The 13537-nt window shown below is 40.7% G+C and overlaps 1 protein-coding gene across 1 annotated transcript in view; it reads right to left on the bottom strand.

The window, feature by feature from the left end:
- TMPRSS15 (transmembrane serine protease 15) overlaps window positions 1-13537 on the bottom strand; it is a 1384111-nt gene that overhangs the window by 217955 nt on the left and 1152619 nt on the right. Inside the window, exon 20 of the mRNA XM_069204099.1 lies at window positions 7988-8083. Coding sequence (XP_069060200.1) covers window positions 7988-8083 — 96 coding nt within the window. The remainder of the gene's footprint in view (window positions 1-7987; window positions 8084-13537) is intronic.

Raw genomic sequence — 13537 nt, 5'->3', positions numbered from 1 at the left:
TTCCAGACATCAGTTGGGCGTAAACAAGCCCTTTGTGTGAGGCCAGGGCACAGCCTTTACAAATGCAGGTGTGCCCACCTCCCCTTCTCTCAGCCTAGGAAGACCATTCAAAATGCAGATGTACCTCTGTGACATCTCCACCATCCCTGTGTACAGGCTGTCTGAAAAGTATGCACAAAGCCTAGCTATCATTCTGCCTCAGACGTGGATTGGAGTCAAGCTGCAAAATACCAGAGTCATCAGCACAGAGAAATGCTCACTTTCTAGAAGTGGCATTTCTACAATGGTAATAAAAAATCCAACCACACCAGTAAGCAACATTTCTCACCACCATTACAACCATCCCAAACATGCCTACGCTACCCATCATAAGTCAGAAAATACCTCCTAGTCAAAAGGCAGGGCATTTCCCATGTAATCCTATAAGTAAGGCAGCACTCACGGCAGTGTGAAACCAAATAGGCTGTTTGTCACTACCAGGACAGGCGATGCAACCACTCACATATCCTGCCTTCTACATGCATTACACCCTGCCCATAGGGCTAGCTAGGGCCTACCTTAGGGGTGACTTACATGTAGTATTAGGGGAGTTCTGGGCTTGGCAAGTAAATTTAGATGCCAGGTCCCTGTGGCAGAAAAATGCATACGTAGGCCCTGCGCTAGCAGTCCTGAGACAGGTTTGAAAGGCTACTTCAGTGGGCGGCGCAACCAGCGCTGCGGGCCCACTAGTAGCATTTAATTTACAGGCCCTGGTTATAGTTATACCACTGTACAAGGGACTTACAGGTAAATTAAATGTGCCAAATAGGTGTAAGCCAATCATACCAGCTTTAATAGGGGGAGCACCTGCACTTAAGCACTGATCAGCAGTGATAAAGTGTTCAGAGTCCTTGAGCCAACAACAAGAGGTCGGAAAAAATAGGAGGAAGGAGGCAAAAAGTTTGGGGATGACCCAACAAAAAAGGCAAGGTCCAACAAAAGTTCACTTTTGAAATTGCACTGTATGACTACGAGTCTGCAAACAGTAAAGATGGCTTCCAAAATGTATATTCACACGAAATTTTACTTGCCCACACTAAGGTGATTGTTTTTCCGCCCTGAAAACTCCCTTTAAACCATGAAAATGTTAGCCACTTTTGGTGAGTCCCTCCCCCGCCCAGTCATTGGGCAGCTACAGACACAGAGAGGTCCTATTGGATTGCTGAGTGGGTTTCATGCCAATTAGTAATGAGGTAGTAGCAGAATGACTGAACGTGGTCATAGCCTGTGAAAGGAGTGATTTATGCTCCCTTCTATCCACCAGGGCACTGACATACTGCACAAGGAGAAAGTACATTGAATTGATCCGAGTCTGGAGTAAACTGTTCCGGTCTCCCAGGTCATCAAGAAGAAGCTGACATAAATGGGGGATGTAATGTTGAGCGACGCGGCAGTAAGATGCCATTGCATCAGTGCTCGGTAAAGCACGTTATTTTAAGGGCGTGGAGAGGAAAGTTCAAAACTAATGAATGGAATGAAGCACCAGAGCTCAGGTTAGTCAATCACGAGAGATCTTACTTGCGATGAGAATGGCTATAGCCACATTTGGTGCAGCCACATTCATGTTGCTCCTGGGATTTGACAGCTGTGCCGTCGAATACTCGCTGGCTGTTTTTAAGGCTCAGACATATACTTTGGTAGCACGGCTGACATCGGCAGCTTGGTGGTTGGGCATTGTGAGAAGAGATACACACTCTCATCAATGCATATTATACCCGATAATGAAAGAGCAGCAGTTTTGTAGGGCGGGTAAATTGGTTTGCATCCCTCTGTTTACGCAACTATATACCTCTAATAAAGTGATAAAGATTTTTACACTGTGCAGTGTTTCAAGAATCTCATGAAAAGTGAATTCAGACTCAGCCAATGAATAATTTAATTCTTCTCAGAGCATACACTACAATCGAGGGTCCAATAAAGCTCACATAATTGCAACACTTAACTAAATAATTTATCGACTCAATGTTTCGAAGTTGCATGGAAAATACACCTTAAGAGCGAAACTTAAATCGATGTATCCGTTCTCGCGCGCTCCCAGCACATAATGAAGCAGCAGAGACAGCGTGGTAATCCTGTCTGCAGCCTTGCTTCAGCTTCCTGCTCATTTATATTCTCACACATGCAGGGACGAGGACAAATAAAGCATCTGCGTTATGCGCGCCTTTTCTAGAAGCATCCCTTCTTTTCCCCTGGTGCAGCTTTCAAAGGGATTGTAAAAAAGGGCAATGCAGATCTGTGACAACAACAACACAATTCCCATTGCACGGGCTGTGTCTTGCTATTAAGCATGAACTACTGCACCCGTATATTGCATTCTGTTTATCATTAAATCAGGATCTCCTCAGCAAGGACCACTAATCATGCTTAACTCTGATGGATCCTTCAGTCTCAACATGTGCATTCTACAATAGAGAAGATTAGTGACTGGGGATGCAGCCTCCTGCATGATGATGAGCTGCTCAATTACTGATCTGAGATTCAAGGGTGATTGAGAACACGCAGGGTATGCAGAATTGTGAAAGACTCGACCCACTCTCATTTACAGCAACACCTGAATTTGTTAAAAAATGCATGATAACCAGAAGCAGTAATGAATTACTATGCGAGTCATATGCTCTGCTAAGCCCCCCTCCTCCGTGTCTAAATCGAAGAAATGTGCTGCTGGTTAACAAGTAAAAATCACAGAATTTGACATTTTATATTGGAGCGATGCAATCATCTATTTTTTATATGTCGACAATATAAACTGACAATCTTCCTGGGAGATGAGTAGATATGAAACTTGGAAATGCATATGGCTGTTAAATTGGATTCACGTGTAGAAAATAATCAGGTTCTCCTTCCAGCTGTAGTTTTCAGCCTTGGACACAACGACCTCGATTAATTCAATTCCAACATTTCTACAACCCCTGTTTGCACCGGTGCTAGAATTTAAGCGTTATTCTATACCATGCAACAGATCAATTTTACCCCTGATAAATGTCCACACCTCAAACCTGCTGCAATTTACAAGATGAAACGGCCTGGTAAGTGCAGGATCACGTGGATTAAGGTGTGGTAATCACCAAAATATGCATATTATGTCCCATTTTCACAGACACACTAATAAGTGTTGTTATTTATCACCTCAGGTAAACACCATACCAATAACGAAGGAGTCATAATCGAGATCAATATCTTGGCGGTAATACAATGATGTCATCTATTTGATCACTACAAATGTGTTGCAAGTTTTGTATAGGTGGTTTTAAAATTAATACAAAAAACATGTTCGTCAAATTGGGACCATGTAATGAAAGGAGACACGTGTGCAGTAAAGGGCTAAAGTAGAGAAGCTATTGATCTTTTGAAATATCCTGTTGGCAGTGTGTTCAGAAGCATTCCAATTTCTGTAGGTGCAGTTGATTTGTGCGTGATTTTTCCATGGTAGCAGGTTCACACAAAGATGACCTAATTCCTTTTCCCTATGCTTACGTTTGCATTTATCAGGTTTAAGTTATATATTAGATATTCCTCTTTGTTTCATTTTTTGTAGACATTACCAATTCCATTAACTTTGCACTTTATTCCCATGGACATGTCCTATGGCATAGTACAGGTACCTGCAGCCTTTCAGGGCACCTCAACTATCATGGGGAGCTCATTCTTAACGTCGAGAATTCCTGTTCGGAAAAATGAAGTCTTCTGTTGTTTTGAAAAAAAAGAGAGTAGGAATTAAATAAAACAGGGTAAGAATGTAAATGGATGCAGGTCCCGCAGGCTGGATCCATTTGCCAAAGCTACAATGTGGAGCTCGTGAGAAGAGCTAATGTCCACAGTTTGTCAGGGTTTGCTGTGGGGTCACACAGGGCAACACACAGAAAACTGTAGGAACAAAGACACAGAGATATTTGAGGCATGGACAAACTAGACCCCAAACTTCTAGGAGGCCACCTGACAAAGGGACAGTCAGAAGTCACACTACAATAATATTGTGCATAAAAAAACAGGCCCACTTCAGAGAAGCTTAGAGTGCTCAATCACGCACAGCCTTAATACCCGCACTCTCATGTTGATGGCAAATTAATTAGTTATTTCTGTCTCGTGCCTCTCTCCTGACTTCACCTCACATCTTCCACCTCGTATTTCTCTTTCTGCATCTCTCTTACTAGCTCCACGTCTCTATGAAGTACCATCTCTCTCTTTCCACACCTCACCCTCTACTGCTCTATTCTTCTTTCTACTTAAGCTTTTTATCTCGCCATCCCACTCCTATCACTACAATTCGCTGTTGGTTTTGTGCGTTTGCAGCTGACCTCAGAATGATAATGAAACCATGGCAACACTGATAGTTGTAAGAGGGCGCTGGTCAGGCTGGTTGATGCCCTGGCTGCATGTAGGCCCACCTTTTAGGTACCCTAAAGCGCAGTCAATGGCCACCTTTTTTATAGAGATCTTCTCATTACCTATTATATCCAGTTTTAAAGATGATCAAGCAATATATAGTGTTACACATTTTTAGGAATACATTCTAGCATTCATTCTGAAAACCACTCATGTCAGTTCTCCACAGAGGTCAAAAGTTTCAGTCCCATCAGTGAGATCACCAACACCTATAGAAACCCTCAATACTGCGGAAGAAGAGGCACTAGGTTGTGTTGAGGGTACAGTGACAGTGTTCAGTCTGATTTACCAGATTAAAAACTATTAGATACATAAGCTGCAGACAACTATCCCCAAAAAAGAGGATACTACACCACCCCATTTTGGGCTACATAGGCCCCACGCATTCTTTTATTTTAGATAGGAGCATGCAGAGAAGGAGGAGTCATGATATAGAACGGGTATCACAACTGAAAAAATACATCACAGTAATACTCTTGAAAGCTTTTACTGAATCAGATATCACAATAAATGTTTTTGCTCCACATTACACAATGATTCCCAAAACATCTTGCTATTAACACTCAGGGGCCTATGTATGAGCCCCGTTGCATTACTCTTGCACCATGCAACACAGTGCAAGAGTGGCGGATGCTCAAAATGCGATTTCCGAAGCCACGTGTGGCCCTAAGTGGATTCATAAATCTGGGTAAAAGCAATGCAGTGCAAATCACTGAATTTAATTACTCTGTCCCAAGGAGACATTTTACAGGTGTTGCATGGTTGTTCCCATGCATCAGCCATACATTTTGACACATTTACAGATTTACCAAAAGTGGTACACCTGGGAATGTGCCAAAATGCTATGTCTTCCCAGGTGAGGCGTAACAAAGAGAGATGTTTTTATTTCTCCTTATTATTCCCTCTTCCTATGTGTGCTGCATTGTGCATCACACAAAGAAAGAGAGAAATGCCTTAGGGATTGTGTTTGTGCAGGTAGGTGTCCCTTTCTGCACAAAAAAATCCTCCTTATAACAAAGGCACCCTTGCACCGTGGTAGTATAGGCACAGCATAAAAATGCACCATATTCTTTTAAATAGAGTGCATTCCTGCCCTTTTTCCTGTGATGCAGTGTAGTGCAGCAAGGTGACTTGCTGTGCTGCATCACTTTGCCACATACATGGCCCACGCAATCAACATTTAGTACTGGGAGCTGATGTCACTTCTGGTGGAAATGTACAGAGAGTAGAGGGATCTATCACAGATGATATCACTCAGCAGTTCTAGGAAAGGGATTAATGGGAGGCCATTAGAGATAAAAAGTCCTGTTAATATTATTATGTTGCAAGAGAGTCAGTGGCTTCCGATGTTTTTGGAAATGGCCTTTTCTGCAGGGTAACCCACAAATGTTTTACCTTTTCCCTCCACTTTATGCTGAAATTAATTTTGTTGACTTTAGGACTCTGCACACTTTACCACTGCTAATCAGAGCTAAATTGCCTGTGCTCTCTCCCTAAAACATGGTTTGATTGACACATACCCAGTTGGCATAGTTAACTTAAGTTGGTAACAAAGATAGGACATGTATCTTTAAGTTTTAGTGAAAACCTCTCAAATTTGCTTTACACTACTGTGAGGCATACCCCTCCCATATGATAACATTGGGATTCTTTATTACATTTAATATGCTATAATTCCTCATTAGGAGGAGTTTAGTACCTGTGGAATTTTAATGATAAATCCTCTTTAATGGTAAAGTCGAAATTATTGAAATTTGAAAATGCCACTTTTAGAAAGTTGGCATTTTCCTGCTGTTAGCACTGTGTGCCTGCAGCCTGTCTCTGATCAATTGTCTGGGGTTTGTTTATTCCCTCATGACAGTCAGACACAACGGGTGCTTCAATGTGACTTGATGGGCCAGGTGGGCCATCAGGATAGTATGGGAGGGAGGAAGGAGCTGGCCACAGCCTCACAGTTACACCTGAATAGGTTGTGTACTGTCCACACACAAAAGGCTGTATACCCCCCTGTAGTGATGCTGGAACTGTCCTTTCTGCCCTGGCCACAGACTCGCTACAGGGAGTTATTCAGCCTTCCGTGGGGACAGGACCCAGACCATTCAGGTGTAAGTGAGGCTGTGGCCAGCTCCTTCCTTCCATCCTACCAGGCTGGTCTTTCAAGGCTCATCAAGGCACACCTAAGCTCCCAGTGTCTGTGGCTGTTTATGGGGAATACACACACTCAGCTGTCTCCCACCTCAGACTAATGATCAGATACAAGGAGCAGGCACCAAAATTCTAAAGTAAGAAAATGCCAACTTTTTAAAGTGGCTTTTTCAGAATTGCAATTCAAAATCTGATTTCACTTGTGATTTTAAATTGTGATTCCAGAGACACCAATCCTGAAAAGTGTATCTCTTCCAAGTTGTGAATTACACTTATAAGATGTAATGAGGCAATCCCAATGTTACCCTAGGTGAGACATAGGCCTTGCTGTAGTGAAAGGAGATTTAAAGAGTTTTACACTACAAGGACACGTGAACTTAAAGTACATGTGCTGCCTTTAATGGCATCCCTGAGATATGGTTAAAAGGCTATTAAAGTGCATGGCACAACCAGTGCTGTAGGCACACAAGTGGCATTTGAACTTCCTGGCCCTCGGCACATGTAGTGAACTTGAATAGGAACTTATAAGTAAGTTAAATATGCCAAATGGGGATACACCAATATTACCATGTTTAGGGGAGAGAGCACAAACACTTTAGCAATGGTTAGCAGTGGTAAAGTGCATAGAGTCCTAATGCCAGCTAAAACAAGGTCAGAAAAGTGGAGGAGGCAGGCAAACAGTTGTGAGGAAGCGCACTCTAAGGCTGTTGGGTCTAACAGTATTGCATACATCTTTTGAGATTTTGTACATCCCTTTGACATAAAGGTTTTGGTTCGACATGCTGTGTGAACATACCGGTATATGGGTGTCAGTGATGGTCAGAAAAATGAAGTTGGCCAAAAAACCTGTCACCCTTGGGTACTGGAGTCTTGGGTAGAGCAGGTGGGGCTTGGTGAATGATGTTAATAGGGAGATTTTAAAGCAGTTAGAGTTGCCGATTTCAATGGATTATTAGGATATTGGATGTCAAACTCGAAAACCAGAAGACCATTATCAAGATATCACACATAGACAATACAGTGTGGGAGAAGCAGGCAATGAGATTCAAGCTGTTTTCATGACTGTGGCATAATAGAAAAGGCATAACAATTGCACAGACAACTATTTCACCACTACTGCAGAACATTTAAATATATTAGGGTATAGCCAACAATGTACTATCCAAGATTTCAATAGGCCACTTTTATAACAAGTAAAAAGTAATTAGAAATTGGACTAGTGTACATCATGAGAAAATAAAAAAATATTTATGGCCACATACCAAAAGGCTTATAGAAATAGTTGCCTGGTCATTATTTTTAGGGTGTGCAACTTAAGTATATTAAGGAAAGCAAAGGAAGGACTGGTAATATATGGATATGTACTTCAGAAGCTTTAACGAATGCTTTATTTTGTCTCATCCACGGATAGGTTTCTTACCTTGGTGTAAATGTAAGACTGCCATTCGCTGCCAAGCTTACAGTCACAAAAGTTCCATTCCCTCCATATAACAAAGGTGAGGTTATATTTGCTGTTCTAAAATATAAGAAATAGACAAATATTGCTTATTCACCGCAGCCAGTACACGCACTAAATAAGATATGAAATTGTGTATTCTGTGCTCCCAGATGTCACTAGGTTCAATGATACGAACATATAAAAGAAAACATCAAACATGCAAGGTCAGAGTAGCCTATAGGGCAATCAGGTAAAGTCAGAGGGTCTGATCTGACAAGTCAGTCTTTGGTCAGAATTTTATTTTACTGATTGTGGGCCTCTTTTATGCCCTACTCCGCCAAGTTTTACTGGTAATTTCCCTGATATTAAAACAAACATTGCCTGCAGCAAGATCAAATTCATGCAGTCTTCCATGGTTTGTAAAACACTTACACTGCGTGTCTTTACAAGTTCAACACTGTCCCGATGTGCAAACATGAGACAAACATATAATTATTTGATTTGCTAATGGTGGCCACCTTTACTGTGGTACATGAGCCTATTTTCTGTCCTAGTTCCCGTCTGCAAAGATATTCACCAAAATTTATTTGAAATTAGAAATGAATCACTGGATTGTGAACATGTTCCAATCAGTCTATTCAATCCACTAGATAGTATGGATGAAGCATATAATTGCATAGATTGCCATTCAGTCTTGAAAGAAGTGCCCTGCAGTAACAGCAACAATGTAACCTCCTCTAGACTGTGAGTTTATATTCATACACATCTTGTTATCATATATATCCAATGTGCACAGCAGAAATATACCATTTTGATTGTAGCAATAATAACAATATTTTATATGGCATTTTGTGTTACTTTATATATATTAGCCCTCTTCACGACTGGGTCTTGCATTAAACCTGCCAAACTATAGATCAGCGTTCATTAATTTCTAACAATTTTGAACTAGTAGTCTACAGTGTGCACAATTATTGTTGCACTAGGGACCTTATTTATACTTTTTTTAGCGCCGCATTTGCGCCGCTTTTTGACGCAAAACGGCGCAAACCTACAAAATACAATGGCATTTTGCAAGTTTGCGCCGTTTTTGCGTAAAAAAAACAACGCAAATGCAGCGCAAAAAAAGTATAAATACGGGCCTAGGTTTTTTAAACTACTAATGCATTTCACATAAGTATGTTTTTAATGAACAATTAAAGTGAGACATATCAGGATTAGAACCCAGGCCCAGTAGGCACTTTTGTTTAGGTACTCACAGTGCAGGCCTAAGAGGTGCACCCAATCCAAAATCAAATCAAGATCTCTGCAGTGAATGCTTTAGCTCAGCCTGTTAGCACAACTGCTACAGACAAAGCAGCAGGATTTGTACCTGTCTCTCAGTGTTTCTTTGCTACTCTTTACACAAACCTCCATTGTTAGCTTAGGTGCCATGGAAAAAGTAACTTGTTTGCTGAATTGGTGTATACCCATGGTCTGGTCCACCGCACACACACCTACATGCATGCATGCACACACACACACCACCCCCACCACACACACATCGTGATAAAACACCAGGTCCATGAAGTAGTATCAAATGTTGTTCGTGGAACATATGGAAATAATAAAATAGAAATGTATCACCAGATCACAAAATAATCAGCTTGTTAAGTACTGTTTTAAGTCACTTTCGGTGACACAGCCTTATGGTGGTTGGTATCAAGTACATGTGTGGAGCTGATGCTGTTATTTGTCATCAACTTTAGTAGTAATTCTTTTGCAGTGGAAAAAATGTATTGCAGGCTTTGGCTGGTTCATGTAGAAACATTTGTTGAAATCATTAATAACAAAATATAATTACTACTGCAACACAGTTTGCATTGTTCAGCACTCCGTCCATCATCCTTTTGTGTTGCTAAAGTTGCCATAAGTGGGAAGGGTATGCCCAAACGTGGGTCCTGTGCTCACTGTGCCACTGGATTCAAGCTAACCTGGCTGATGAAGGGTGATACCCTGAAACAGGCTCCCAGGATCCTTGTTTCCGGTCCAGGGAGGACTTGGCTTGGCCGTTTAGGCTGGACTGTTCCCATGAGGAACAGGGTTAAGACTGATTTGCTTGTGGCTGGGTCCAAACTGGAGTGGCATGGTGAGCAAAAGAACAATGGATTAAACCCAGATCTGTGACTGGGGGTGAGTGTTTGCATTGTTCAGCACTCCGTCCATCACCCTTTTGTGTTGCTAAAGTTGCCCTGAGTGGGAAGTGCCCAGACGTGGGTCCCGTGCTCACTGTGCCACTGGATTTAAGCTAGTCTGGTTTAATGAAGGGTGATATTCTGAAACTGGTCCCAGGATGCTTGCTTTTGGTTCAGGGAGGACCTGGCTTGGCATTTCAGGTTGGGCTGTTCCTATGAAGAACATGGTCAAGACTCATTTGCATACGGCTAGATCCAAACTGGGGTGGCATGGTGAGCAAAAGAATGATGGATTACATCCAGATCTGTGACTTGGGGTGAGTGTTTGCATTGTTCCGCACTCCGTCCATCATCCTTTTGTGTCGAATAACACATCACAGCAACTTACCACAACAATACACCACAACAGTACATGACTCCAACACAAACCCACAAAACAACAACACACCGCAGCAAAAGATAAAACACAATACAACTGAAGACAACACAATGAAACATGCTATAGTTATGTAGTTGTGCTGTTGTTTTGTCATGTTGAAAGGTTAATGCGCACACAAACTACTTCGGGGGGGTAGTAGGACAAATCCTATAACTGACAGTTCAATCAACCATAACACAATGGACCAAAGAGAACAAAATGAAAACTGCTTTCTATTTGCACACTTCAAAACAGATTTACACTGATAAAAGAATTGCTAAGATCAGCGCTAACTCACAATATTAGCAACCACAAGCCTTCTAGAAATAAATGATCCCATGTATGCAAAGCCAAAACAAATATTTATTTTATTAGTTAGTTTTGTTAATTATTTAGTTAGTTTTTTGCAATGTAACCCCTGGAGTGGGTGAATACTCATGGAGAAAGGAACGTTAAACCAAAAACATCAGCGATGTCAAAGAGAAAATTGCTATTTCAGAAAAAGCTGAGTGTGTGGAGCTTTAAATGTCACCTGAAGGATATTAGAGACATTTTGGCTTTGTAGCCAACACAAAGTGAATTTTCATAAGTAGGATCAGTTTATGTAAATGTTTAATTTTCTGCATGAGGAATTTCTGAATCTTCTTGTTGCCAAATACAAAGAGCCCCTGCATCTGATACACTGGTCCTCTAAACATCATGATTTGGTTTTATAAACAGACATGTTTATTTAGATGCAAAGCTTTATAAACAAAGCAGCCACATTGTAATGTTATTCTTACAGTGTGGGGCTGGAAAAGTGGTAGAAACATCAGGTAGAGGAAATTGATCTGTTGGTGGAGTGCAAAATAGCCTTAAGTGGGTGAGCACATCATTCACTGAGGCACCCCTACCAGAATGATATTTTTAAAGTCTAAGTGAAAAATAGCCAAAGCATTGGTAGCCATTCTTACACCATTTGTAAGAGTCCAGGCAGTAGCAGATGTAAAATTATTTTGAGTGATCTAAGGTTTTAATTTGTGGCTTTCACTGTTCTGTTGATCAGTTGAAGCAGACACCAATAAGGAATTTAGAGATTGACAGTTATGTTGAGAAATGTATTAATTGCTGAGAAGTGTCAAATCAGAATTGTATATTTGCTTGTGCATGAATTGAATGAGAAAACATTAGCCCCAATATCCAAAATGCAGGGCAAATCAATGAAGTTATTCAGGGTGGCACTTCCAATGCTGCTACTGGTACAAAGTGGAAAATGATGATCAGTAAGAAGCTACACTTTGTTATATATGTGAAGATTAGGTGGACATGCATCTCTCAACATGTTTTCCAAGTATGGGAAGATTGAAAGAGATCTATACTTGAAGAGGTGATTAGATTCTTGTTTACATTTTCCAGAGTGATGGTAAGTTGCTCGGTTTTCAACCAATCACAGACATTGTCCTGAATAAGGGAAGCAATTATAAGAGTGCACCATAATGAACCAAGGAGATGCGAGTTAATCCTAATGATGTTCTTTAGTAGCAAATCCAAAAAGTAGTAGGTAGATTTTGAGTAATTAATTGTTAGGGTAAGATCCTTTGTGATGATACAGATATAGCTATTGCAGATGCTGCTTTTGGTATGAGGTATTCCATGTGGGGGAGGGGATGAATTGGAGTTGAATTTGTCTCTCATGAAAATCATTCCGTCTGTAAAGTGGAGACATTTATCATATTGAGCAGTAATAACTGATATAAGGACTTGGCTAGGAGAGTTGTGTAGTAAACAAACGTGATGGAAAATTTGTTTGGCAGGATTAGACAAGGTGTTTGTTTGATTCTTAACCACAGAACAGCATATAGATCACTTGTAACTTCTTCTCACAATGGGACATGAAACTTGAAATATGCCTACTGATAAATAACATAATGAGGGCAAGACCACATAATTGCATCACCATATAAGGAATAATGTCAATCTGTCAGGCAAAAGACAAAATGTGATAAAAGAAAATTAAAGAAAACCTTTGTTGTGGATATAGCACAAAAATATTAAAGACTAAGTACCAAGCTCACATTAACAACAGCATCACTGTAAATGTATTGCTACCTTTCCCACAGCTGGTTGTTTCATGTGATCCTTCACATTTGTAAAGCTTCTGTCACCCAAACGGATATCCTGTCATATATAAGTTGATGTGGTAATGGGTTACACACAATGATGGGTGCAATTACAAAAGATACCTTAACTGAAGGCAATATATTGTGAGTTGTGGGTCAGAAGGGTGGTTATAGAGCTTTCCCCTCTGCCCAGATATGTTTACCCTGACTCAAAAGTCATGTTTAATGCTTTCTTGCTATGTTCTGGGGCCAATATTTATAATATCATCTTTGATGTGACAGATGCTATCACAAATGACAAAGATTGTTTTGTTATTGGTTATGACTATAGTATTATTTATAGCTTCCGTATATGTATATGTGTGTTGGTTCTGAATGATGTACTTTTAGATGTGTTACTTATGGTATAAACTATGTGAGGGCATAAGCATTGCACTTGTATGCTAATTGTGCTGGAAGAAGCTGTTATGTGAGATATGGTTTGCAGAGCTAAAAATTAATGGTGAATTTCAGTGGTTTTTATGTTTCAATCTGTAACCATAACTGCACTTGAACTGTGATTTTTAAAGTGAATTTCAGAGATTTCTTAGCATGACGTAAGGTTTCATAACCAAATGTAGCTATTTTTCAGTGAATATCTTGTTTTTTGATGATATACTGCATCCAAAAGCTATGAAAGCATCAATGTCCCCACTGCACATTGTGATCAACTGTGTACAGTAGTGGCTGGCCACAGGGCCTGGTCATTGTCTAACTCCTTCATTCAACTCCACATGGCTAACCAACCCCCACTAGTGATGGTGCTAATCATTTGCAGTGGGAGATGGCCCCTATGCCCAAT

This window comes from Pleurodeles waltl, chromosome 8, assembly GCF_031143425.1.
Source record: "Pleurodeles waltl isolate 20211129_DDA chromosome 8, aPleWal1.hap1.20221129, whole genome shotgun sequence".
Classification (NCBI taxonomy): Eukaryota; Metazoa; Chordata; class Amphibia; order Caudata; family Salamandridae; genus Pleurodeles; species Pleurodeles waltl.
This window is presented reverse-complemented; position numbering and strand designations above follow the sequence as displayed.